Source organism: Megalobrama amblycephala, linkage group LG23, assembly GCF_018812025.1.
Source record: "Megalobrama amblycephala isolate DHTTF-2021 linkage group LG23, ASM1881202v1, whole genome shotgun sequence".
NCBI classification, from domain to species: domain Eukaryota; kingdom Metazoa; phylum Chordata; class Actinopteri; order Cypriniformes; family Xenocyprididae; genus Megalobrama; species Megalobrama amblycephala.
The window spans coordinates 2,671,653-2,697,292 of NC_063066.1; the positions used below are offsets into that span (position 1 = coordinate 2,671,653).

Consider the following 25,640-nt stretch of genomic DNA (forward strand, 5'->3'; position numbering starts at 1 on the left):
ACCTCAAAACACAGAGAGGAAGAGCATACTTACATCAGCTGGACAGTCTTCATCTGGAGTAAACCAGAACCACATTCAGCCTCCTGAAATAAAAGTCCAACAAACATAATCAATACATTGCTAATGTATCAGCAGTGCTGTTTTTACATCTCTACAGGAGTACTGAGACTTCTAAAATATTGTTTTAATGTAGTTAAATTTCACACAGCCAGAAAAAGTCGAACAACCACGTGCTGCTGAAACACCCGCGCGCGCCAAATTTAGCAACATACATTTCGAAGCAGAGCCGTTAAAACACTTTAGTAACTCTATAAAAACGTACTTAGTTTGTTGTTTTGTTAAGATTTACCTTCGTGTAGCCATCTGATTTTCTCATTTTTATATGTTCCGTCTTTCTTCCACCGCGACATCGCAAACTGAGGGAGCGTCGAATGGAGTCCGCCGGTATTTATAGCGCTGCTCCATACCATCGAAGAAGAGCGAGCGTGACGTCCGATTCGCGAGCGAATCGCTCGCTCTTATGAACTGATTCATTCGAATCGATTCGCAAAATCAAAGCTTTTTTCGCGCTTTCTACTGCAGCGTGTTGCCAAGTCCGCGGTTTTCCCGCGAAATTGGGCTGCTTTATTTATTTATTTATTTATTTATTTAAGAAGAACGGGGGGAACAATGCATATTAATGAACATTAAGACAAATGTAAATATGCCAGATTATAGCCTTAGGCTAATTTCCATCTGCAGACCCCCCCTTTACACTGTTGCCGCGTTGTTTTTAATGTCCGCGGGTTGAATCCACCCAAAATAACGTGATATTTACACTGCAAAAAATGCTGTTCTTACTTAGAATTTTTGTCTTGTTTTTAGTCAAAATATCTTAAAGATCTTAAATCAAGAAGCATTTTCTTGACAAGTACAAATTATTTTCTTGTTTTCAGGGAAAATAAATCAAAATTAAGCACGTTTTTCCTTAAAACAAGCAAAATAATCTGCCAATGGGGTAAGCAAAATAATCTTAGTCCAAACTGAAAACAAGATTATATAGCTTATTCTTAGTTTGTAATAAGATTATTTTGCTTACCCCATTGGCAGATTATTTTGCTTGTTTAAGGAAAAATGTATTTAATTTTGACTTATTTTTCCTGAAAACAAGAAAATAAGTTTTACTTGTCAAGAAAATGCTTCTTGATTTAAGAACTTTAAGATATTTTGACTAGAAACAAGACAAAAACTCTAAGTAAGAACAGCATTTTTTGCAGTGTATTCCCTGGAATGGGATTGTTTACCGTGGGACCCCCTGAAATGCCATCGGGCTAGTTTTGAGGAGCAATTGGGCGGGTTTTGTTGTGAAAACCTGGCAACCCAACGTCCAAATTATCATAGAGTGTAAGTACTTTCAAATGATGTACAAATATATTTTTGGACACAGACCAGTCTCTGCAACAACACTATAATTGTTCATTACAGGCGAGATTTCCTTCCTGCAACATGATATTTGATTTATTTAGCATTTCTAAGCTCGTGTATTAAGAATCCACCGCATATGTAATGTTCTGGGATAAAATGCTGGAGCAGTTTCCATAGGCTAATCAAATCAAAAGATTAACTATTGCCTGCACTCAATCATTATTGTTCATTTTCAGACAGTAGATGGCGCTGTACCTTTAGATTTGGGTTGTTACTAATATCTTGATAAGATGAAGCTGCACAGTATATTCACAAAATTTAGTTTGTTAGATGGAATTGTAAATTATGTTAATGCAGTCTTGAATACAACCATCACTGTTTTTATTTAGAATATTAGTGTACTTTTTGTGATTTTGAGGGGATATTATGGGTCAAAGACATTTAGATGTCCACAAATTTACAAAAGTGATTTTAGAAAGCACATTAAATGTAAGTAAAATGTCTACTTTTAAGGTTTCAAATAAGTTTTGGAAGAAAAAAATGTCAAAATGTGGGTGAATAGGCTGTTCCATCGTCATTCAGTGAAACACTTATATTTATGTAAAAACTGAAACAACATACTTATTCTGACCTGTAAAATATAGCTATAAAAGAATAAGTGAGCATACTAAATTTGATTGTAAAAAATCCTTGCTGACAAATGGGCAAGTAAAATTAGTATTTGGGGTAAAAGTAATTAGTCTTTAATATTGCATAAATAGATTTGGTAACACTTTATAATAACTGCACACTATGAAGCATTAGTTAAGCATTAGTTAATAGTTATTTCATCACTTATAAAGCATTAACAGACATTAGTAAGTAGTTTATAAATACAGATATAATTGCTTTATTCTTGATTTATAAGCATATCTATAATGTGTTTAATAATTGTATTTTCATACTTTATTAATAATCAATTTATCATTTCTAAATTAAGTATTACATTATTTACAAAACCAGTTATTTAGGAGTTGTCAGTAGTTCATTTAGTAAGTGTAAGTAAATGATTAATAAACTATGTAAACATTCATTTATACATCTTATTATTTAGACACATAGTAATAGTTACTTAGTGTGTTAGTAAATGTTTTATTAACACATATTCCTACTGCAATTCATGATTAATTCAGGTAGTTATAAAACATTTAGAAGCAGTCAGTTAACTATTTTTGTGAGCTCATCTAAAGTGAGGACTATTTATGCTTTGTAAAGCTTTTATAAATGAGATTTAAAGGTTCAGTGATCTTCTGCACTGCTGTTCTCTAATGTTTTAAAGTTAGTACCGAGGTAGTTTTGACACTAGGAATATGTTAATAAAGCATTTATTAACACACTGAGTAACTAATACTATATGTCTAAATAACAAGATGCATAAATGTACATTTAAATATTTTATTAATCATTTACTTACACTTTCTAAATGATCTTATGAACCACTGACAACTCCTAAATTACTGGTTTGTGAATAATGTAATACATAATTTAGAAATGATAAATTGATCATTAATAAAGTATGAAAATACAATTATTAAACTCATTATAGATATGCTTATAAATCAAGAACAAAGCATTTATAGCTGTATTTATAAATGGCTTACTAATGTCTATTAATGTTTTATAAATGATGAATTAACTATTTACTAATGCTTAACTAATGCTTCATAGCGTGAGTTATTCTAAAGTGTTACCATAGATTTTTTTTGTTGTTGTTGTAAATATCCCTGACAAGATTGTTACACTGAAAGTAAAGCTTTACTTTAACAATTTAAAGTCTGATAAGAAAACATCTGTGTTTACGTATCTGAAATGATCCAGGTTTAATCGGATTTTAAGTAAACCCTGTCTAATAATGATATCCCGTTTCCGTTAGACATACATTGAGTGAAAACACAACTTCGTGTCATGAAGCCGAGGAAGATCAACTCATTAATACTCTTTAAATTCTTCAAAACACTTTTATTAGAATCAGAAAATTCTTATGTTTGGGCGACATGTTTAGGTAGCAAAAATCTATCCTTGAAACAAAATGTTTTATAAAACAAACACCACAATTAGCCTTTTTAAAGGGTTAGTTCACCCAAAAATGAAAATTCTGTCATTAATTACTCCCCCTCATGCCGTTTTACACCCGTAAGACCTTCATTCATCCTCGGAACACAAATTAAAAATCTATGAAATCTGCATAGCCAGCAATGACATTTCCTCTCTCAAGATCCATTAATGTACTAAAAACATATTTAAATCAGTTCATGTGAGTACAGTGGTTCAATATTAATATTATAAAGCCATGAGAATATTTTTGGCGCGCCAAAATAACGACTTATTTAGCGATAGCCGATTTCAAAACACTGCTTCAGGAAGCTTCGGAGCATTATGAATCTTTTGTGTCGAATCATGATTCGGATCGCGTGTCAAACCGCCAAACTGCTGAAATCACGTGACTTTGGCGCTCCGAACCGCTGATTCGACACACTGATTCATAACGCTCTGAAGCTTCCTGAAGCAGTGTTTTGAAATCGGCCATCACTATATAAGTCGTTATTTTGTTTTTTTGGCGCACCAAAAATATTCTCGTGGCTTTATAATATTAATATTGAACCACTGTACTCACAAGAACTGATTTAAATATGTTTTTAGTACATTAATGGATCTTGAGAGAGGAAATGTCATTGCTGGCTATGCAGGCCTCACTGAGCCATCGGATTTTATCAAAAATATCTTAATTTGCATTCCGAAGATTAACAAAGGTCTTACAGGAATTACAGAATTTTAATTTCTGGGTAAACTAACACTTTAATCATTGTTTAAGAAAGGGATGAGTCAATTAGATCTATATCTAGATGATCTAGGCATTTTATTATTATTATTTTAAAGTCAAAACAACACAAAAAAATCACATGCTTCAGTTCTGACATAGTACAAGCACATATTATGAATCAAAATGAGTTCAGAGGTGTCTGATGCCTCTAACAGGCCTATTATACTCTAGTTGTGACTTTTCCAGAAGCGTCATTACATTTCCCACAGAATAATGATGTCATTGAGAAGACTGATCAAACCAGCGATGCACTGAATGGCATGGATACACAGACATACAGCAGCGGTTTATTGCCTTTCCCAAGAGTTCTGGCGTCATTATGTCCTATAAAAGGACCTTTCCCACTGAGACCCCAAGACTAGCATCTTCCCCCATTCCGTCTCCCACTGTTCAGCTGTGGATTCTTGACCATGCCTGAAGCATCACCATGGCAACGTTTACAAGTTGGGAGTGACTGTGTCAAGAGATGCGGATGAGGGTACAGGGGGCTTTGAGTGCAACTGAGGGCCACAAAACAATGAGCTGTTAATGAGGACTGCAAAATAAGAGGAAGTTTCAGGACCTTCTGGTTCATTTGTCCCTCCCTGACCTTATCTTTTTGGCATTGATAGAGTGAGAAGAGAAACAAACATGTGGCTGCCATATTACCACCTCCATGAATCTTCACAAAATCAGCATTTTGTTATGGCAAATAGTTGTTAGATGCTGTTTATACTTAGTACAAATTTGCACCACTGTGTATTGTAGTACATTATTAAACAGTATGCAGTAATAACAACATATTCAGTGTTTATGATTATATTTATTAAAAACATAAATGGATGCTGCCTTATTGGGACATTACTGTCCTTAAAGCCCTTTCCGAACCCTTTTATTTCGACTTTTTAAATATTTTCTTAATTTTTACTTCAAATAAATGCCTCCCTGAGCTGATATGCGATGAGAAAAGGGAGAAGAATGAGTTCGGGAAAAGCCAGATTCAAACTCGGGTCGGTCATGTCAAAAGCCACCCATTTTTTAGGTTTTGGCCAATTGGGAGAGTAAAGTGTTCACTGGATCTGCACTTCCGAATCTCGCCGGAAGTAGTAGGTCATCTTAGCCATAAGTTGCATCCCAATTGGCATATTATATACTATGCACTATGTACTTATAATCTCTCATGTTCGAACCGCCTGCTTTAAGCAGGACTCGAACCCGGGTCGCTGGCATGGGAGGCGGGCCCTCTAACAAGGAGGCTAAAGACCGCAATCTCTAGCGTCAGTCGCTTGAGATCAGGGGAGTGAGGTTTACATGGCCTACGTCTGTTACATACTGAACCATTTAGGCATTTCAGTGACGCAAAAGACATTTGAAATCCGATTTGAGCAGCCATAAAGGACTATTTGGAGAATATTGCCCTTCCATAAGCACTAACACTACATCCCAATTCGCTTACTTATATTACGCCCTAAAAGTACTCATTTTGTGAAGTAAAAGTATATACTTTTGAGTGTGTAGCAAAAGATGAGACAAGCTTTGGGACATACTATAACGTCATTAAATTGCGTCTTTTAAGAGACGCTTTGTTGCATAGTTACACACATCCTGTCACCATAAACTGGCCTGTCAATCATCTTACCACAGTTAAAATCCTTTACATTTCATTTAATGATCTAACATATCTTTATAAAAGTCCACATTGTTGTTGCTAATGAAATATAACACAGATAATGTAAAATACATGTTTTTTTTTTATTAGGTTAAATGTTCACTCAAAACTCTTTATTTAAACCTCTCTTTTTAACCATAGCTCATGCACACCCACCATGTTTGTAGTTTTTTAAACACTTTATTTGTGTTTGTAGTTCTGAACCAAATCCTCCTCCAATGCGCAATGGGTTGTGGCCAATTTTAGCCATTGCACACTTCGAAAATCTACTGGAAATGGTTGACTTTTGGCATACTCTTTTCAACATACTATGCTTTGGGACACGCTTATTGTAATCTCGCATACTATTTAGGATGGATAGTGTGCACATTGTAAGAGACTTTTTGAGCAGGTCATGAAAGGACAAAGGTCAAGCTCAACAGCGATGCATCTCAATGGTAATGCTTCTTCCTCATTTGGGTTACACTTTATTTTAAGGTGTCACTTTTACAGTGTAATTATATATTTAAGTACAGAGTAATATTAATTAACATTACTATAGGGTTAGGGTAGGATTAGAGTTATTTGCATGCAACTATGCATAATTACTAGTACATGTAACATATGTAAAAAGGACACTGTAAAATAAAGTGTTACCAGATTTGGTTAGGTTTAGGGTTAGTTGCATGTAATTATGCATAATTTATAGTTATTATAAGAGTAACTACATGTCACATATGTAACAATGACACTGTAAAATAAAGTGTTACCCTCATTTGTGATTATTGCTTAACCTTCATTATATTAACCAGCATTAAATCATCCGAATGTTCAGTACACTAAAACAATTATTCAGTACAAGGAGGAGAAGCATAGAATATCCCAACAGACTTTCCTTTATTTCAAATTCTTATTTACAAATACAAATATTACAAAGGATGTTTTTGATTCTGTTAATTTAACATTTCATATACAGAAAACACACAAGTACAGCAGATTATCACAGAGACCTGCCAGCATTAAATCTCTTTCATCTGTAAAGTGCATCAAAGTTGAAGAAGCTCAACATGAACAAATGGAAACTGAACACACATAATTTTACTTTGGGATCTTGAATTATTACATATTAGTTTTGCATTATTATTTTGTACCTGTAACTTAAGTACACCATCAATTTGACCTGAATCAAAGGGCAAATTAAAATCAGCCGGACCACGAGTGTTCTGTTTGACCTCTATTCGCGTTCTAACATCACAAACAAAACACATTGAAAGAAGGTTCTGGCAGGAACCCTTCTGATGTGCGCTGTTACCTGCACAGGGCACTCGAGTGTTCAGAGGTAGAAGAGTGAGACTCTCCCGACAGTTTCCATCAAGGTCCTGAAATGGGAGGCGAAACTCAAAGTGACCTGAATCAGTGGAGAACTCTGAAAGTAGCGGTCATTCTGCTAGGATCCATTACAGCGCCCTGCGGACTGTCCATTCTGGGCAGACCGAATGAATGGCTCCTTTATTTGCAAGGAGACAACAGTTGACCATTCACACCTTTTTTTCGTATATTAAAGGATTAGTCCACTTTTAAATAAACTTTACCTGATAATTTACTCACCTCCATGTCATCCAAGACGTTTATGTCTTTCTTTAGTCAGTCGAAAAGAAATTAAGGTTTTTGATGAAAACATTCCAGGATTATTCTCCTTATAGTGGACTTCACTGGGCACCAAACGGTTGAAGGTCCAAATGTCAGTTTCAGTGCCGCTTCAAAGAGCTTTAAATGATACCAGACGAGGAATAAGAGTCTTATCTAGAGAAACGATCGGTCATTTTAAAATAAAATACAACTGTATATACTTTATGAACACAAATTAACGGCTTGAACATTCTTAAACGCTTACGCTGTATGTCCTACTTACGGAACGAACGCGGCGCCAGTTTAGTTTTTTTCCCGTAAGTATAATAGGGAAGGCGTAGGACATATAGCATAAGCTTTCTGAAGAATACGGAAAGCGGAAGCACATTCAAGACGATATTTTGTGTTTATAAAGTATATACAGCTGTATTTTTTTTTGAAAATGACCGATTGTTTCCCTAGATAAGACCGTTATTCCTCGTCTGGTATCATTTAAAGCTCTTTGAAGCTGCACTGAAACTGTAATTTTGACCTTCAACCATTTGGGCTCCATTGAAGTCCACTATAAGGAGAATAATCCTGGAATGTTTTCATCAAAAACCTTCATTTCTTTTCGACTGACGACATCTTGGGTGAGTAAATTATCAGGAAAAGTTTATTTAAAAGTGGACTAATCCTTTAATTTAGTTAGTAGTATCAAGAAACCAGATACTATCTCCACATGGGTTGGGCGGCAGGTCTGGGAATTTTGGGGCCTGGGATTCTAGTGCCGGGGGTCTTGCTTGTCTTGGCTTTGGCTGCACTTATGATGGCCGTGCGGATTGTCTTTGCAGTCGTAGCAGCGGTGGGACTGTGTACGGTGCGGGAAGCTGGGGATTCAGAGTTGGGCGCTAGCCGTTTGGACACACGAAGTGGCGAGCCTCTTACAAACTGCTCACGCCGCTTGTCCTCGTCTTGCTTCAACTTCTCGGCAGCGTTACTCTTTAATTTCCCCGTATCAGACGGGGTGCTCACCTTCTGCCTTGCACTGCTGTTGCGTTTGAGTTGATTCTGCACACCAGTGAAGCTTGTCATTAGCGATGTGCGTATGGATGTGGGACGCACAGGGGAAGGGCGCGACAAGCTATCGGCAGGAGTCGACTTCGTGTGCACTCTTGGAGTCCCGCTACAGTTGGGAGGCCCTCCTCGGGGTACCAGCAGTCTTTTAGATGGTCCTCTAGTGGGTGTTTTCACCTGACGGCAATCATCCTTCGCATGGGGTGAGCTTGCGCCATCTCGCTCCTCAGCTTCCCGCTCTTTCTTCCATTTGGAGCAGTGATTTGGGGCTGGTCGTGTCACGGTTGGCGAAAGGCTCTCGTAGGAGCGTAGGCCCTTCACTAGCGTGTGGCACTCCAGCGTCTCTCCAACCCGCGGGTAAACATGCCCACTTTCTGGGCTACATGGCTCCTGGGCAAGAGGAGGACTAGCTTCAGCAGGGGAGGACGCATTTGTCCACGTCTCTCCCAACAGACAAGTGGCTGTCTCGGCTTCTGTCTGTGGCGTGCCTCCTCTTTGAGACTCTTTGCCATTTACACAATCCTTCTTCTCAGCATCCTCCAAGGCATCTGTCGCTATCTGCGTCAGCCTTTCAGAGGCGTCTTGAACCAGTTTCTCAACTTTCAAAACTTTGTTAGGGGATAGTCCTGTGAGCGGCAAGACATTCACTGCCCCCTGCTGATGTGACGTGATACGTGTTTTTCCCAAAGCAACAAAAGTCTTATCACTGGGGACTGTCCTTGTACTCAACCTAGAATGGCTTTTCTTAGGGTTTGTTGAGTCCATTGCATCTTGTTGAAGGCCACACACTGAATCTGTGCTTAAACACTGAGCTTGTTTGAGTGTTGGTTCAGTTTCCTCATCATTCTTATGTAGGGAGTCTCTACTGAATCCTTCGGGATGAAGGTTTGAGTTTGGTTGCTGTTGGTTGTCAGATTTCATGTTTCTCTCATTGGAGCGGAGGAAGTACTGCGAGAGTCTGCGCAGGCTGCGGCGGCTCCCCGTGTAACTTAAGCTCCTCTGTAGTGCGTGCTCCAGGTCGTCCGATTCGCGCTCCGCTTCCAGTCCGGTGCACAGAGCCAGGGAACGACGCTTTTCCACATTCTCACGCTCGCGTGCCACGCGCCGCTGCTCTTGTAACTCCCTCTCTGTGTTTTCCTGTTGGGAAACAAGTCAGATTTGTAAACTTCATTTCTGTAACTCAGTTTAAACTGACCATTTCAAACTAATTCACAGATTTGTGTCATCACTTAAAATGTTCATGGAAGATTTTTCGTGTATAAAAATGTTTAATGCATGCAAGTAAATACAGTGTATATTTTGATAGAGATTAATAAAAATTATTACATATTATTAAGTAAAATACATGCCTTTTTTTGGCCTTTTAACCTTTATTTTTGCTTATTAACATGCCTTTTATTGCCATTATCTGTAACTATTTTTATAATACATTTTAGATGAAACATTTTAAATTTAACATTTAACATTTGAATGACTGCATGGTTGAAGTGATGGTTCTTCTGATTGGAAAAATAATCTTGCAGTATGATTGCATTTACAGAAGTTGCTGTTTTCTATGGAAGTTTGTTTCTGCCACAGAATAAAAAATAAAAAAGTAAAAATTGTGACTTCTCTCACAATTCAGACTTTTTTTCCCTGCATGATATCAACTCACAAATGTGAGTTATGAAGTCAGAATAGTGAGATATAAACTTGCAATTGTTAAGAAAAACTCAAAAAAGAATTGTGAGAAAAGAATTGCGAGAAAAGTCAGAATTGCAAGAAAATAATCAGAAATGCGAGAAAAAAGTCAGAACTGTGAGTTTATATCATGCAATTCTAAGAAAAAAGTCATAATTGCTTGATATAAACGTCCAATTGCGAGTTATAAAGTCAGAAAAGTGAAATATAAACTATAATATATAAACAGAATTGCGAGAAAAAAAGAATTGCTCTAAAAATGTCAATTGCGAGAGAAAATTTGTGAGAAAATCAGAATTATGAGAAAAAAGTAAGAACTGCGAGTTTATATCATGCAATTATAAGAAAAATGTCAGAATTGCAAGAGAAAATTTGCGAGAAAATAATCAGAATTAGGAGAAAAAAGTCAGAATTGCGAGTTTATATCATGCAATTATAAGAAAAAAGTCAGAATTGCTTGATATAAACGTGCAATTGCGAGTTAAAAAGTCAAAAAAGTGAAATATAAACTCATAATTGCAAGAAAAAAAAAGTCATAATTGCGAGAAAAAAAGAATTGCTCTAAAAATGTCAATTGCGAGAGAAAATTTGTGAGAAAATAATCAGAATTATGAGAAAAAAGTAAGAATTGCGAGTTTATATCATGCAATTATAAGAAAAATGTCAGAAATGTGAGAGAAAATTTGTGAGAAAATAATCAGAATTATGAAAAAAAGTAAGAACTGCAAGTTTATATCATGCAATTATAAGAAAAAAGTCAGAATTGCAAGTTTATATCATGCAATTATAAGAAAAATGTCAGAATTGCAAGAGAAAATTTGCGAGAAAATAATCAGAATTATGAAAAAAAGTCAGAACTGCAAGTTTATATCATGAAATTATAAGAAAAAAGTCAGAATTGCAAGTTTATATCATGCAATTATAAGAAAAATGTCAGAATTGCAAGAGAAAATTTGCGAGAAAATAATCAGAATTAGGAGAAAAAAGTCAGAATTGCGAGTTTATATCATGCAATTATAAGAAAAAAGTCAGAATTGCAAGTTTATATCATGCAATTATAAGAAAAAAGTCATAATTGCTTGATATAAACGTGCAATTGCGAGTTATAAAGTCAAAAAAGTGAAATATAAACTCATAATTGCAAGAAAAAAAAAGTCAGAATTGCGAGAAAAAAAGAATTGCTCTAAAAATGTCAATTGCGAGAGAAAATTTGTGAGAAAATAATCAGAATTATGAGAAAAAAGTAAGAATTGCAAGTTTATATCATGCAATTATAAGAAAAATGTCAGAATTGTGAGAGAAAATTTGCGAGAAAATAATCAGAATTAGGAGAAAAAAGTCAGAATTGCGAGTTTATATCATGCAATTATAAGAAAAAAGTCAGAATTGCTTGATATAAACGTTTAATTGCGAGTTATAAAGTCAGAAAAGTGAAATATAAACTCGCAATTGCGAGAGAAAAAAGTCAGAATTGCAAAACTTTGCGAGAAAATAATCAGAATTACGAGAAAAAAGAATTGCGAGTTTATATCATGCAATTATAAGAAAAAAGTCAGAATTGTGATATAAATTTGCAATTGCGCAAAAAAGTCAGAATTGCAAGAAAAAAGTCGCTATTTTTTTTATTCAGTGGCAGAAACAAGCTTCCATAGTTTTCCTCTTCATTAGTAGATAATATTTATATTCTCAATAATATTACCAAACAGTCTAACCAATTAAACATCAGTTAAGTGGTTGCTATCAATCACATTTACAGGAAAATGTGTGTGTGTGTGTTACAAACTTTGTGTGTGTTTGCAACAACACTCTCAGACTCAGATTTTTACAGCTCTAGGTTCAGGCAAGTACTTTGTCATTTTAAACTTCATTTGGTAGTTTCTATTTACAATGCCGCTCACCTGCATGGCTCTCTGGAACCGATGGCAGAAGCCGTGGAAGATCAGACAGGCCTCCTCCAGTTTGAAGGTCTTGTCATCTTCACAGAAGAACTCCACCAGAGCTTTGCTGGTCTTCTGTAAGCTTTCCAGCTCATCCTGAGCTTCATTCAGCCTCACCTCTGCAACCTGAAGGAAGAAATGAAGGACTTACACGCTGAACAGGAACATCAGCATCTGTGAATCAGATCTGCACGGACACGCACCTCTAGAAACGTTCTGGTCTGCTGCTGGATTTCAGCATCGGCCTGAGCTCGGACTCTGAGATCCGACACTCTGCTTTGTAGGCGAGAAACATCCTCCACCACAGACTCTTCTGACAACCTGACCACAAACACAACCTGAGCATTGACTTTTCTGATGAAAATGATGTCACAACAAACAAAGCCTATTTTTAAAAACCATTATTTTCTGTAAAATGCAAAACAATTTCTTTTTCTTTAATTTTGGGGTGAATTATGACCCAGACAGGCTTCATGACATTCATCCACTGATATTCTTCTAGCTTAAACGCTCTCAAAAGGTTTGTTTGTATCCTGACCTTGAAGCTGGACCGACGTGACTCAAGCGGCTGGGAAACATCAGCAAGTCTTTATCCTTCTTCACAGCCTCCTGTAGTAAGGAAAAAAAATAGTAGTTTTGTAGTTTCTTTTCATTTGAAGAGGCATACTGAAAGCGAGGCTCTTGTGACATCACAACACTTACCATAGCAACAAAGTGGAGGAGGTTCATGCCTGGTTTGTTGGCTTTGGTGTCGGCCAGTTTGAGCAAAGAGGAAATCCTGAATCCAGCAGCATTCCCAGCGTAACCACCCTGAGAGCACAAGAGACCTCAGATTGACTTCATACGAGGACATTGCTTATCAAAAACAGCATGAAGCGGCAGATCAAAGACTCACAGCGTTCATGTAGTTCCCCGCCTTGAGCACCAGTCGCAGGATGTAGTGAAGCTCGGGGCAGCTCAGCAGCTCTGCACAAACACCACATGACAACAGTTAATCAAACAGTTAAACAAGATGTATTATAAGTCTCTGGTGTCTCCAGAATGTGTCTGTGAAGTTTCAGCTCAAAATCCCCCACAGATCATTTATTATAGCTTGTCAAATTTGCCCCTATTTGGGTGTGAGCAAAAACACACCATTTTTGTGTGTGTCCCTTTAAATGCAAATGAGCTGCTGCTTCCCGCCCCCTTTCCAGAAGAGGGCGGAGCTTTAACAGCTCAACAACAACAAAGCTGGAGAATCTCACGCAGCCAAAATGAGGAAAGTGTTCAGCCTTACATTGTTCAAACTGATGGAGAGACTCAGGAAGAAGTTACAACTTTTAGACGTTTCTGAATGGTTAGTGGATAAATTTATGTAGTTAGTTCTGGTACACCGTTGTCACTTGCGAAAACAAAATGGGTGGAAGCGTGCAGATTAAGGGGCGGTAATATTATAATAAGATCCTCTTCCTACATCACTAGGGGAGCGAAATCTGATCGGCTCATTTTTTCACATGCTTTCAGAGAAAGGCTTGCCAAAACAAAGTGACTTTTTCACGTTTTCTGGGTTGGTAGATGCACTTAAGTCTGATTTTCATAATATGTCCCCATTAAACAGAACAGCAAAACTCCCGAAAAGTCAAGCACAAGATCTCTGATACTTTGTGGCTCACATGTGAGCTTGATTTAGGAGGTGAGCTAAAGATTTCAGAGCTGAAAGAGCTCTAAACCAATCCAGTGAGAGGAAGTTGGCTGAATATTTACCTCGAGCCGCCTCCCGCAGACATCTGGCCGCCACACAGAGAGAGGTCACCGCGGGGTCAAACTCCTGCTGGAGGATCATGGCGTCCAGACGCATGCGAAAGCTAGTGATGATGATGATGAGGAGGAGGAGGATTAATCAGCGCTCAGTGAATGTGTGTTTATACTGGATCATTCAGTCCTGAACTCTTACCTGGGTAACTCCACCAGTAAGAGAATGAAGAGATCCGGCTCTGCTAGTAAACTACGGTCACCGCTGAACTTTTTCAACCTGGCCTCCTGGACAAAAGGAAACAGAGACTTTTAATATCCAGCACTCAACAGAACGTGTTGGATGTGGAGTTACAAGCAGCATCACGTCTCATTCTCTCAAACATGTGGAAGGACAGACGTGTGTGTTTCTGTGAAGTGTGGTGTGTGTGTCAGAGACACGATACCTCTTCATTATCAGGCAGAAGCTTGCAGAGTTCAGCCAGTTTCTCAGCTCCGTAACGCTCTCCAGCTCCTCGTCTCACATCCTCCACTATCTCCCGAGAAGCACTGAGGGAAGAGGAAATGACTGTGAAAATTACATCACTTTTAGTAGTCTTAAGCTGGGGCCACACTAAAAGATTTTCAAAATGTGAGTGATGACAAACATGACGATAAGAAATCATACACACATTAACAGATTCAATTCACAAACAACAGAGTCCCACCTGTGATCACGGAAATCTCGCAAAATCTCTCTCAAACGTGACTTTAGAGTAAACAAACATGTCAAATCAGGTCTCCCCAAACTGTCAGTTAATGATTATCCCAAGTATACTAATTATATTAATTTAAAATACCCATATAGCTTACTATGTAATGTGTAAGACAACAAATTAGTGCATAATAAAACAAATTGAATGCAATTTCTTACACTTAACTATTAATTAATAAACAATAATTATTGATCACTATTAAGTGAATAATTGAACATTCATTTGTTTTATTTATGACTGAAATATTTGGACATTTAACACTTAATTTTAGGGATGCATGATATATCGGCACCATATCGGTATCGGCCGATATATGTTCATTTTTAATGTTATCGTTATCGGCCAGATAAGAAAATTTGGCCGATATATTAAAGCCGATAAATAATGGATTATTTCAGATGCACACTGTTCACCATGATGATTTTGAATTGCTTGAAATATGATTGAAATCACTTCAAAAAGGAAAATACAGTTACTGTAAGTACAACGTGCAGCGCAAATCTGTCATATAAGCTACATAATATTATAATGAGAACATTATAAGTGTGTGTTTGGCTTTTAATGGTGAGACGTTTTTGTAATCAGGCTCTCAAAAATTATATATTTACATTTATCGGCTATTATATCGGTTATCGGCTTTCAAATATAAAGAATTATCGGTTATCGGTATCGGCCAAAATGTTCATAATCGGTGCATCCCTACTTAATTTAACACAATTACATTAAAGATGATTGTGAATGCATGTAGGATAAGTGCAAATGCATGTATAAACTAAGCTATCAGGCTAATCAGGTATCTGTAAGACATAAACGGTCACTATAACGTAGTTGAAACACCATTTATCACCTATTTAAAGCGATTTGAACCAATGGGATCGCGTGGGGGACCCAATTTCAGGGGGATGAAATTTGTCACTACACCCGATTCGAGATTCGAGATTCAGTCACTCTTAACACACCTCGCACCGCAGGAAAATCTGTAGAACTATCAAGATAATCGGGACTTTACCTAGGATTATCGGAGGTGGAGAAACTGGTTTAAAATAGCCCAGAATATCTTGTAGTTTCTTAAGTTGTATCAAGACTAAGGGTCAAGGGTTCTGGTTTTTATCGTGACCCTTCCTAGACAAAACTGCAATGTAAAAATCAATGCATTTTAACATTTCTCCAGTTTTGGCCCCCATAACCTCATAAATGCATTGCCGAAAGTATGATTTTTGACAAATCCACAAAAGTCATTGGTCTTGTTGACCTAAATGAGGTCATAGTTGCTTGTAGATCCAGTGTCACTTGGTTCCTCAAGCCAGAAGAATGGAAGGACATGTGGACATGTCCACATCTGGTTCTTTTGCTTGTCTCATGGTTTGCAAGACCCATGTTTTTTAATTTTATGACATGTAATTGTTAATGTCAGAGAGTATTGAAGGCTCTCGTGGTGTTCAAAATTAAATAATGAAAAAGTATTACAGAACAAAGACCTGCTTTGGCCACAGCGGAGTATAATTCATACTCCTACACTTCAAAAGTGTGTACTTATGTGAGGTTACTCACACAGGGAAATGTGTCTGCATGTTCTGACAGATATCAGTCCCAAGGAAGAGCTTTTCAAACTCTAATGGGAATTGCTGTGCCCATATATTTACTCAGAGAGCAAGTGCCGACATGAAAACACCAACCTTTTTTCATAAAACAATGCCTATTGCATTGAAAGGGATGAATAATGATGTATGATTTCATGTCTGTGCTGCTTTCACTCTGTGTCACTGGAATGGATCACATTTCTTTGGAAGCACATGAATTGAAATAGATATATTTAATCTCAGAGCATATTTTGAAAAGTCGCTTCAGAGATCATCTTCCATTTCTCAACACGGCTCATTTGGGTGCAAAGCAGGTGTGACCTTTGACCACCTTCACTGACCATCAAACCCAGCTGTTCTGATTGGACGACATCTGAACACTTGTCATCTGCCCCCAGGGGTTCTCTTCATTCACACATCCATCCTCCGTCTGAGGGCTATTAATGACTCAAAAATAAACACAGGCTGCAGCTACCGCCCGTCTAAAGTGTTAAGACACTTCCTCTAGGACACCTTCATTTCCTGTTTGTGACAAATGGGGCTGTATCACTCCCTCATTTTTAAACGGCCAATGCAAATATCTAAAGAGCAGAGCGGCCAATATAATACCAGTGTATATGTCATACAATTAATTGACACAATTAAACACAATATTTACCCAAATAATGCCCTTATAATTGGTCTGGCCAATATTGACTGGTTGAAATTAAACCAAAACTTACATTTTCAATTGCCGCAGAAATATCCCAACATTCATGCTGCGTTTTGAGTCAAGCAGTGTAACCTGCAAACACAAATAAAGAAAATCAGCTCACAAATCAAGACAAATTCATCAAAAAAGTTGATGTCCATTGCCTTCAACAATAAGTTAAAGACAATAGTTGATTATCATGCATGCATTTATAAAATGCATGCTTTATCAAAAAAGTAGCAAGGTGAAATTTTGCAAAAAACAATGAAAACAATTACTGCACATATTTTCGAAATCTATAAAGCATGCATATGAGGGTCTTTGGCAATTGCATCTCACTGTTTTTTTCCAGTATCTTGAGCCGTGAGCGTTAAGTGAAGATAAAGATATTTTGGGTGTGAGCAAAAACACGCCGTTTTTGTGTGTGTCCCTTTAAATGCAAATGAGCTGCTGCTCCCGCCCCCTTTCCAGAAGAGGGCGGAGCTTTAACAGCTCAACAACAACAAAGCTGGAGAATCTCACGCAGCCAAAATGAGGAAAGTGTTCAGCCTTACATTGTTCAAACCGGAGTCGACACTGATGGAGAGACTCAGGAAGAAGTTACAACTTTTAGACGTTTCTGAATGGTTAGTGGATACATTTATGTTAATATTTAGTGCAAATCCAGTGTTGAATGGACCCTCATTTGTGAAGCAGTCCGGTGTAAAATGATGGCATTGCAACAACACTCTACTACAACCAATGTAACGACACCAACGAGACCAATAAGTTTGTTTTGAAAATATGTAGTTTTGCAAAAATCATATAGCTTCTTCAATGTGGTAGATAATGAAAAAAAAGTGCTCTTACTTTGTCCACACTCATCTCTTGTGGAGACCCGCACCTCAGCAAACTACGCCGAAACCCGCTGGCCCTGTCTGGCTTGCCGCCCTCTTTTTGCCCAAAGAGCTCATCCAGAGAGTTGAGGTCGATGGAGAGGTCAGTGTCCTCATCCAGAGAGCCGCTCCACACACTCTCACGGCCCTCCACACGCTCTTTGGGGATCCGCTCCCAGTTGAGATTGCGCAGTCGGTGTTTGCGGCCCGAGTCTGCGCGGGTCAGACCGCTGGCCGGGGCAGGAGGGGGCGGAGGTGGAGGAGGAGGAGGGATCGGGGGTGGCGGGATGGGGACGGTGGCCATGAATCTCACTTCCTGTTCTTGGGTGTCATCAAAGTACGTTCCGTGAAAAGACTTAAAATGATATAGCACAAATGAAATGTCCAGGAGAAAGACGACATCCGTTCGCTCGAGTTCCTCACGGTTGTGATGCGTATCTGCAACGGGACAGAAGATCGACAGACTGAAACAACAACTTATTTCACACTAAAGCACAGCACACTAATTATTGCTGAAAGTATACTTATAATGCCCCTTTTACAAGATGTAATATCAGTCTCTGGTGTCTCCAGAATGTGTGTGTGAAGTTTCAGCTCAAAGATCATTTATTATAGCTTGGCAAATTTGCCCCTATTTGGGTGTGAGCAAAAACACACCGTTTTTGTGTGTGTCCCTTTAAATGCAAATGAGCTGCTGCTCCCCGCCCCCTTTCCAGAAGAGGGCGGAGCTTTAACAGCTCAACAACAACAAAGCTGGAGAATCTCACGCAGCCAAAATGAGGAAAGTGTTCAGCCTTACATTGTTCAAACCGGAGTCGACACTGATGGAGAGACTCAGGAAGAAGTTACAACTTTTAGACGTTTCTGAATGGTTAGTGTTTGCGGGGGCGGGTTTATGTAAATTTTATGGTTAGTGATGTCACTAACCCAGGAAGAAGCTCGTTGTAGTCTCTACTAGCCATTTGTTGTAGTCCTTAAACAGAGAAAATATCTCCTTTGCATTGAACTTTGAGCGTCGTAACTTTGCAGATGTTGTTTATGATCAAATAGCAACATTACACACTAATTAAAGTTAAAAAAGTGAAATCACAGTCTTTAACTACATATATTAGAAAATAAAAAAATAGAGCTGAATTTTCAGCATCATTACTCCAGTCTTCAGTGTCACGTGATCCTTCAGAAATCATTCTAATTTGCTGCTCAAGAAACATTTATGATTATTATCGATGTTGAAAACAGTTGTGCTGCTTCATATTTTTGTGGAAACTGTGCTGCATTTTTTCTAACCCTAACCCTACTTAAAAAAACTAACAATACAAATAAAACATACATGCATACCCAATATATTTTCATCTAACAATGATTTGTCAACTACCCAGAAATCATCTTCAGATCCAAAGCCATTTACGGTAATAAGATGACATCATGCAATTCGTCCTCACTTGCGTGCTTTAAACACACAAGCTCCGATCAACACACAATGAGGTTGTTTACAGCCATGGGTCAACCCAAAGTGAGCCTTATGGGCTCGGGCACCTGGCAGCTCTTGTCCCCCAATTAACACGAGGGTGTCTGTAATGAGTATTCAGTACTGGTGCTGCTGCCAGCGAAGTGTTTAACCTGAGGTTACGCTTTCAAAGTGTAAAATCCCAGCACGTGAGAGCGCTCAAGCCCTTTGTGTTTCCTTCCTCCTGCCACATGTGCTGCGCTCCGAGTATCTACACACCTTACGTGATGTTCCTTCCTGCAGTCCGGTTAATTAATATGAATGAGGCCACAGGACAATAACAGAAAAAAAAAAAAGAGAAAAAGTGAAGCTGACACAGATTCAGGATTCCTGGCAGAGCAAACAAGAGGTTGTGCTGCCAAAAACATGAGCATGTTGTAATCCATGTACTTCCAAATACTAGAGTCTGCAGCATTTTCCACACTTAGTAATCAAAAGTGATGATAGAAGGTAAATGAAAGTACGGGAATTATGTGATGACTAAAACTGTTACACAATTTTACAAAACTGTCTAGACACTGTTCATTCTCTTAACCAATTTCATGGCTTTTAAACCATATTCAAGGAGTTCATGTATGCTGGATATTTATGCGAGACATTGACGAATAAGGTTTTTTTCAAAGATATAATTAATTTGGAAGTTTTATGAAGTGTTAACAATGAGATTATGTGGTTTTTATAATCAATTAACACTGATTTTGTCATTTTTTATAAGATGGACAAAATTTGTCACTAAAAAATTCATTCGGTTTAACCAAAGTTTCGGTTTAACCGAATGACACTTTTGGTTACACCGAATGACAATATTTTCAAACAATGCTAACAGGCAAAAGGACAATCAAACATTTTATATTTAGTACAAGTTTTTAAAATATTACAACATTTTCCATGTTTTATAGCGGTTGCACCGAATGACCTGATGTTTCGGGACATGCGTATGATCAAGTGAAAACATGAATTTTTCAAATAGTTTAAAGAGAGTTAGTTACTTTGCTTCACGATCATGTTGTCCTTTACAGGTGTCTGAATGATGTCACATGATATTGATCACATGACTTGATCCAAAATGGTCCCTTTATATCGGTTACTCCGAATGACATCAATGAAATTCATTTTTCCGGACATTCTTTCTCATAACAAATCAACGACTTCTACACATAATTTTAATACCATTTTGCACTATGTTGATATATGATGTTATAAAATCATGCCAGAATAAAGAATATATACATTTATTACATTTTAAGATATTTTAATCACTAATGAAATGGCTGTATTGGCCTTTTGACACTTCAAAATCTTTAAAATACCTTTATATGTTGCAAAATATAATTAAAACCTTTTGGATTCAATAAAAGAGATCTAGTTGTACTACCTTACATACTTTGGATGTCATATCTTTGTTTTTATTATTATTAAGGTCTTCGGACAAAAAAAAAAACGTCATTGACCCATGTATATTAAAAAAAAGTCCATTTATCAGCTGACAAGGCAATTGGTAGATGTATATTTATAGGGTTAGTTCATGCAAAAATTTAAATTATGTAATTAATCACCTCACCCTCATGTCGTTCCACACCCATAAGACTTTCGTTCATCTTTGAAACACAAATTAAGATATTTTTTATGAAATCTCAGAGCTTTCTGTCCCTCCATTGACAGCTACGCAACTACCACTTTCAAGCCCCAGAAAGGCAGTAAAGACATCATAAAAGTAGACTAATATATGTGACTAATATATGTAATTTTATAAAGCACTTTGTTTGCACCATAAAAACAAAACAATATACCACTTTATTTACAAAATATTAATATCCAATGCGCTTTGGAGATTGAAAGCGGTAGTTGCGTACACTGTCAATAGAGGAACAGAAAGCCTTCATCAAAAATATCTTAATTTGTGTTCTGAAGATGAACGAAGGTCTTATGAGTGTGGAACGACATGAGGGTGAGTAATTAATGACAAAAAAATTATTTTTGTGTGAACTACCCCTTTAAGAGTTTCACAAGAGGACTTCAAAAAGCCCCATTAATAACTCATAAATCGATATTCATCAGTAACTTGATAAAGTGAGTGAAACCGAAATAGAATGGAATAGAACTTTACTTGACATGTCGTCAAAAACACGACTTTCGTGTTTTGAGACGATTAAAACGCGGGCACACAATGGACATCGACGTATGTGCACGCGCAGACCGAACGCATGAACGCGCCCGGTGTGAGCGAGCAGAGCTTTTTAATTCTTTTCAATACCACCTGAGCGCGCTCTATCAACCTTTGTTAAACAAAACATTTGGAGGAAAAGACAGCAAATTATCAAAACGGCATGTCAAAATAATACCTTCTACAGTCAATTCAATAAAGATTAAATATTTTTGAGTCACTTTATGAAAGGCTTGGAAAGTTATTTCTGCAGTTAATCAACGTCTTCATCGTGCAAACATTGTTTGCTTATTGAACATTTCGTTATTCTGCTTTAAAATAAATATATGTGCAAAGGAAACAGCTACAATGAGAAATACTGTTCGATAATGAAATGTAAAATTATAAACAACTTCAAAGCAGAGATCAGTCTGATTTACTGTGCAGCAGGAATACAGAAACACACAAAAAACAATACTTACGTTTTATTTCGTTTCATTACGGATGTAATCCAATTTAGAACAAAATAAAATAGCTGTAAAATAATTTCCCGTCCACTGTGAGAAAGTCTCACGCGTGTCTGTGAGCAGAAATCAATTCCAAACACTTCCTAAACGCCGGGAGTCCCATTAACAAACACTGTAGACTGAAGAAAACTCTCAAACTTTCCGTGCGCTGTCTTCCATGCGCATGCGCAGCAGCACCTGATGCGCTCATTGGGTTTCCTCCACAGGAATTTACCAATCCTACTACGGGGAAGGATCATGAATATTAATTACGCGACGCTCGCCTAGCTGTGGTAAGTAGATAGCCCTACTAAAACATTATTACAAATATTAATTAAATGACGTTACCTGACGCTCAAGGAGCGTTAAGAAACGTCAACGTGTCTTAATTAATATTCATTAGCTAGGCCTTCTCCGTAGTAGGATTCTAATTTCGCGACCAAAAAAAGGATTCGATGTTATATAGGCTAATTATCTAAATTAAATGATAATTAAGTGATATGAATTAAAATATTTAGTGTAGGCTATATATTGGCTAAACACGTGATAGATAGATAGATAGATAGATAGATAGATTATATTATGATATATTATTATAGTAGCACCAGCTGACTCTCATGTGTAGTTTACAGCATTAGTTGAGAGATTTTTTCCTCTAGAAAATTTGCCATGTGTACTGAAATACTACATCCAAAATAATCTAATCGAAAGCATGTGAATAGTAATCGAATCGTGAAAATTGTGTCAATACCCATCCCTAGTTCTCATACACTGAGAACATTCATATGTGATCCTCTGATCTTCTCATCAGCTCCATTATCAAGGCAAAGTCAGTCGCTGTAATCTTCCTGTGCGCCAGAGAAGACTTTGATCAGTTCTGGTGATGAGAACCCAAGATGAAGTGAGCTGAGAACTGCTCATGGGAAACAGCACAACGAGCTTTGGAGCTTTGGCCAGCGCCTGAAAGAAAAAAACAGAATCCCCAAACTCAGGAGAAACATGGAAATGAGAGGATATCAGGTGACAGAGCAAGTGTTGAGTCCCGTCACCTCCACATCTACAGCTTTTCTCCCAGATGAACTCAAGTTTACAGCATGCTGAAAGCCACATCTCATCAGAACAGGCATTTGCGAGGTTACGCCCCTAGATCCCTCAGCACTGCTGGGCCAGAATAGTATTTGGAAATGTCCGCCCGTTTTTATTCAGAATTCATAAGATACCAAGCTGATATACACTATATTGCCAAAAGTTTTGGGACGCCTGCCTTTACGTGCACATGAACTTTAATGACATCCCATTCTTAATCCATAGGGTTTAATATGGAGTTGGCCCACCCTTTGCAGCTATAACAGCTTCAACTCTTCTGGGAAGGCTTTCCACAAGGTTTAGGAGTGTGTTTATGTGAATTTTCTTCTAGAAGCACATTTGTGAGGTCAGCACTCTGTGCAGGCCAGTCAAGTTCCTCCACACCAAACTCGCTCATCCATGTCTTTATGGACCTTGCTTTGTGCACTGGTGCGCAGTCATGTCGGAACATCCCCAAACTGTTCCCAAAAAGTTGGAAGCATGAAATTGTCCAAAATGCCTTGGTATGCTGAAGCATTAAGAGTTCCTTTCACTGGAACTAAGGGTTCAAGCCCAACCCCTGAAAAACAACCCCACACCATAATCCCCCTCCACCAAACTTTGCACTTGGTACAATGCAGTCAGGCAAGTACCGTTCTCCTGGAACCGCCAAACCCAGACTCATCCATCGGATTGCCAGACAGAGAAGCATGATTGGTCACTCCAGAGAACACATCTCCACTGTTCTAGAGTCCAGTGGCGGCGTGCTTTACACCACTGCATCCGACGTTTTGCATTGCTCTTGGTGATTTAAGGCTTGGATGCAGCTGCTCGCTCATGGAAACCCATTCCACAAAGCTCTCTACGCACTGTTCTTGAGCTAATCTGAAGGCCACATGAAGTTTGGAGGTCTGTGGCTACTGACTCTGGTGACTTCTGCACACTGTGTGCCTCAGCATGTCCTGACCCCGCTCTGTGATTTTACGTGGCCTACCACTTCATGGCTGAGTTGCTGTTGTTCCCAGTTGCTTCCACTTTGTTATGATACCACTAACAGTTGACCGTGGAATATGTAGAAGTGAGGAAATTTAATGAATGGCCTTATTGCACAGGTGGCAACCTATCACGGTACCACGCTTGAATTCACTGAGCTCCCGAGAGCGACCCATTCTTTCACAAATGTTTGTAGAAGCAGTATGCATGCCTAGGTGCTTGATTTATACACCTGTGGCCATGGAAGTGATTGGAACACCTGAATTCAACGTTTTGGAGGGGTGTCCCAATACTTTTGGCAATATAGTGTACATGCAGTTGTCTATGAATGTGCAGTTCAGATGCAATACAAATGCAATAAGGGACAAAAAAAGAATTCCTGTATGCACTGCATCCACTAAAATTATGGTGTTTTCCTGCTGAGAACTTGGACAAAATATAATGAACACATATATTAGCAGAGAGATTTCTGGGCAATGGAATTGCACTAAGAAGGTGTCTAAAAGACTTAATCTGACACGATAATCTTGCTTTGATGTACTGGGATGGTTACATAAATATTAGTTCACTGACACCCTCTAGGTGTTGCAGCTTTCACAGAGAGAGAGATAAAAGACAGATTATTAATTTACTACTGTAACTGTAGCCTCACTGAGTGAGGTTTGTCTAAACATGCTCCACATGTTTGCATATTCTGTCTAAGAACCACCCACTTATTGGGAAAAATACTCTAATTCAGTTGACATTTAAAGTGATCAAACACAGTAAGATTTTTACATAGAATTGTGATAATGACTGCAACTCTTGTGGGGTGTGTCAGTATCTATCAAAAGTGCTCCAAGGAAGGAACAGTGGTGAACCGGAGACAGGGTCATGGGCGGCCAAGACTCAGTGAAGGCTGGCCCGTGTGGTCCAATCCAACAGACGAGCTTCTGTAGCTCAAACTGCTCCAGAAGTTAATGCTGGTTCTGATAGAAAGGTGTCAGAATACACACGTATGGAGCTGCAGAGCTGCTGACTAGTCAGGGTGCCTATGCTGACCCCTGTCCACCGCCGAAAGCACCAACAGTGGACACGTGAGCATCAGAACTGGACCACGCAGCAATGGTGTCCACAGCAAGGTGTTTTCACACAGCTTAACTCCTGCAGAGCAGCCTTCCAGTCAGACTGGATCATTGGCGTTTTTGCATGCACTGTGCAGCAGGCGCTGTGAACGGACACTATACCAGTGCACAAACCAGTCCTCTGTGTCATTACGTGAAACGTATCCCATTTCATTTTGTCCCTCTTTGCCAAACGGCCCAACAACAAAACACACACTAAGAATGTATCGTCTGTTACTCATGTTTAAGTCGCCACACAAGCGAATTCTTTTACAAACCTACATGAACTGCTGACTGCAAATGGGCAAGAACTATGAAGAGTTTACAACAAAAGTCAATGTTGTACAATAACTGGTACAGCATTTGTTCTTTGCATCTAGTATGTTTTCTTGGAAGTGTTTAAAGGCTGATGAAATGGGCCAGAGACACACCTGCATTTGATCACAGACAGAGTTTTAATGGAACCCAGGTGTCCCTATAGGAAGCCAGAGGCAGCAT

At 38.2% G+C, this 25,640-nt stretch overlaps 1 protein-coding gene across 1 annotated transcript; it reads right to left on the reverse strand.

The window, feature by feature from the left end:
• Nucleotides 1-8,083: 8,083 nt before the first annotated feature.
• Nucleotides 8,084-22,162, reverse strand: fhdc2 (FH2 domain containing 2). Its single transcript, XM_048176827.1, has 12 exons — nucleotides 21,958-22,162; nucleotides 17,800-18,263; nucleotides 16,982-17,043; nucleotides 14,371-14,473; nucleotides 14,127-14,212; nucleotides 13,937-14,037; nucleotides 13,089-13,159; nucleotides 12,896-13,003; nucleotides 12,732-12,802; nucleotides 12,397-12,514; nucleotides 12,155-12,319; nucleotides 8,084-9,713 (listed from the first exon to the last, which is right to left on the reverse strand). Exons 2-12 carry the CDS (start codon nucleotides 18,127-18,129, stop codon nucleotides 8,232-8,234), a joined length of 2,697 nt encoding a protein of 898 aa, XP_048032784.1. The 5' UTR covers nucleotides 18,130-18,263; nucleotides 21,958-22,162; the 3' UTR covers nucleotides 8,084-8,231.
• Between the last annotated feature and the right edge of the window lie 3,478 nt (nucleotides 22,163-25,640).

Coding starts and splice junctions, on each gene's coding strand:
- fhdc2 (XM_048176827.1), bottom strand. CDS start 18,129: ATGGCCACCGTCCCCATCCCGCCACCCCCGATCCCTCCTCCTCCTCCA. Junction 14,213..14,370: donor TTCTGCCTGATAATGAAGAG/GTATCGTGTCTC, acceptor CCTTTTGTCCAG/GAGGCCAGGTTGAAAAAGTT. Junction 9,714..12,154: donor GGTTCCAGAGAGCCATGCAG/GTGAGCGGCATT, acceptor GTTTCCCAACAG/GAAAACACAGAGAGGGAGTT.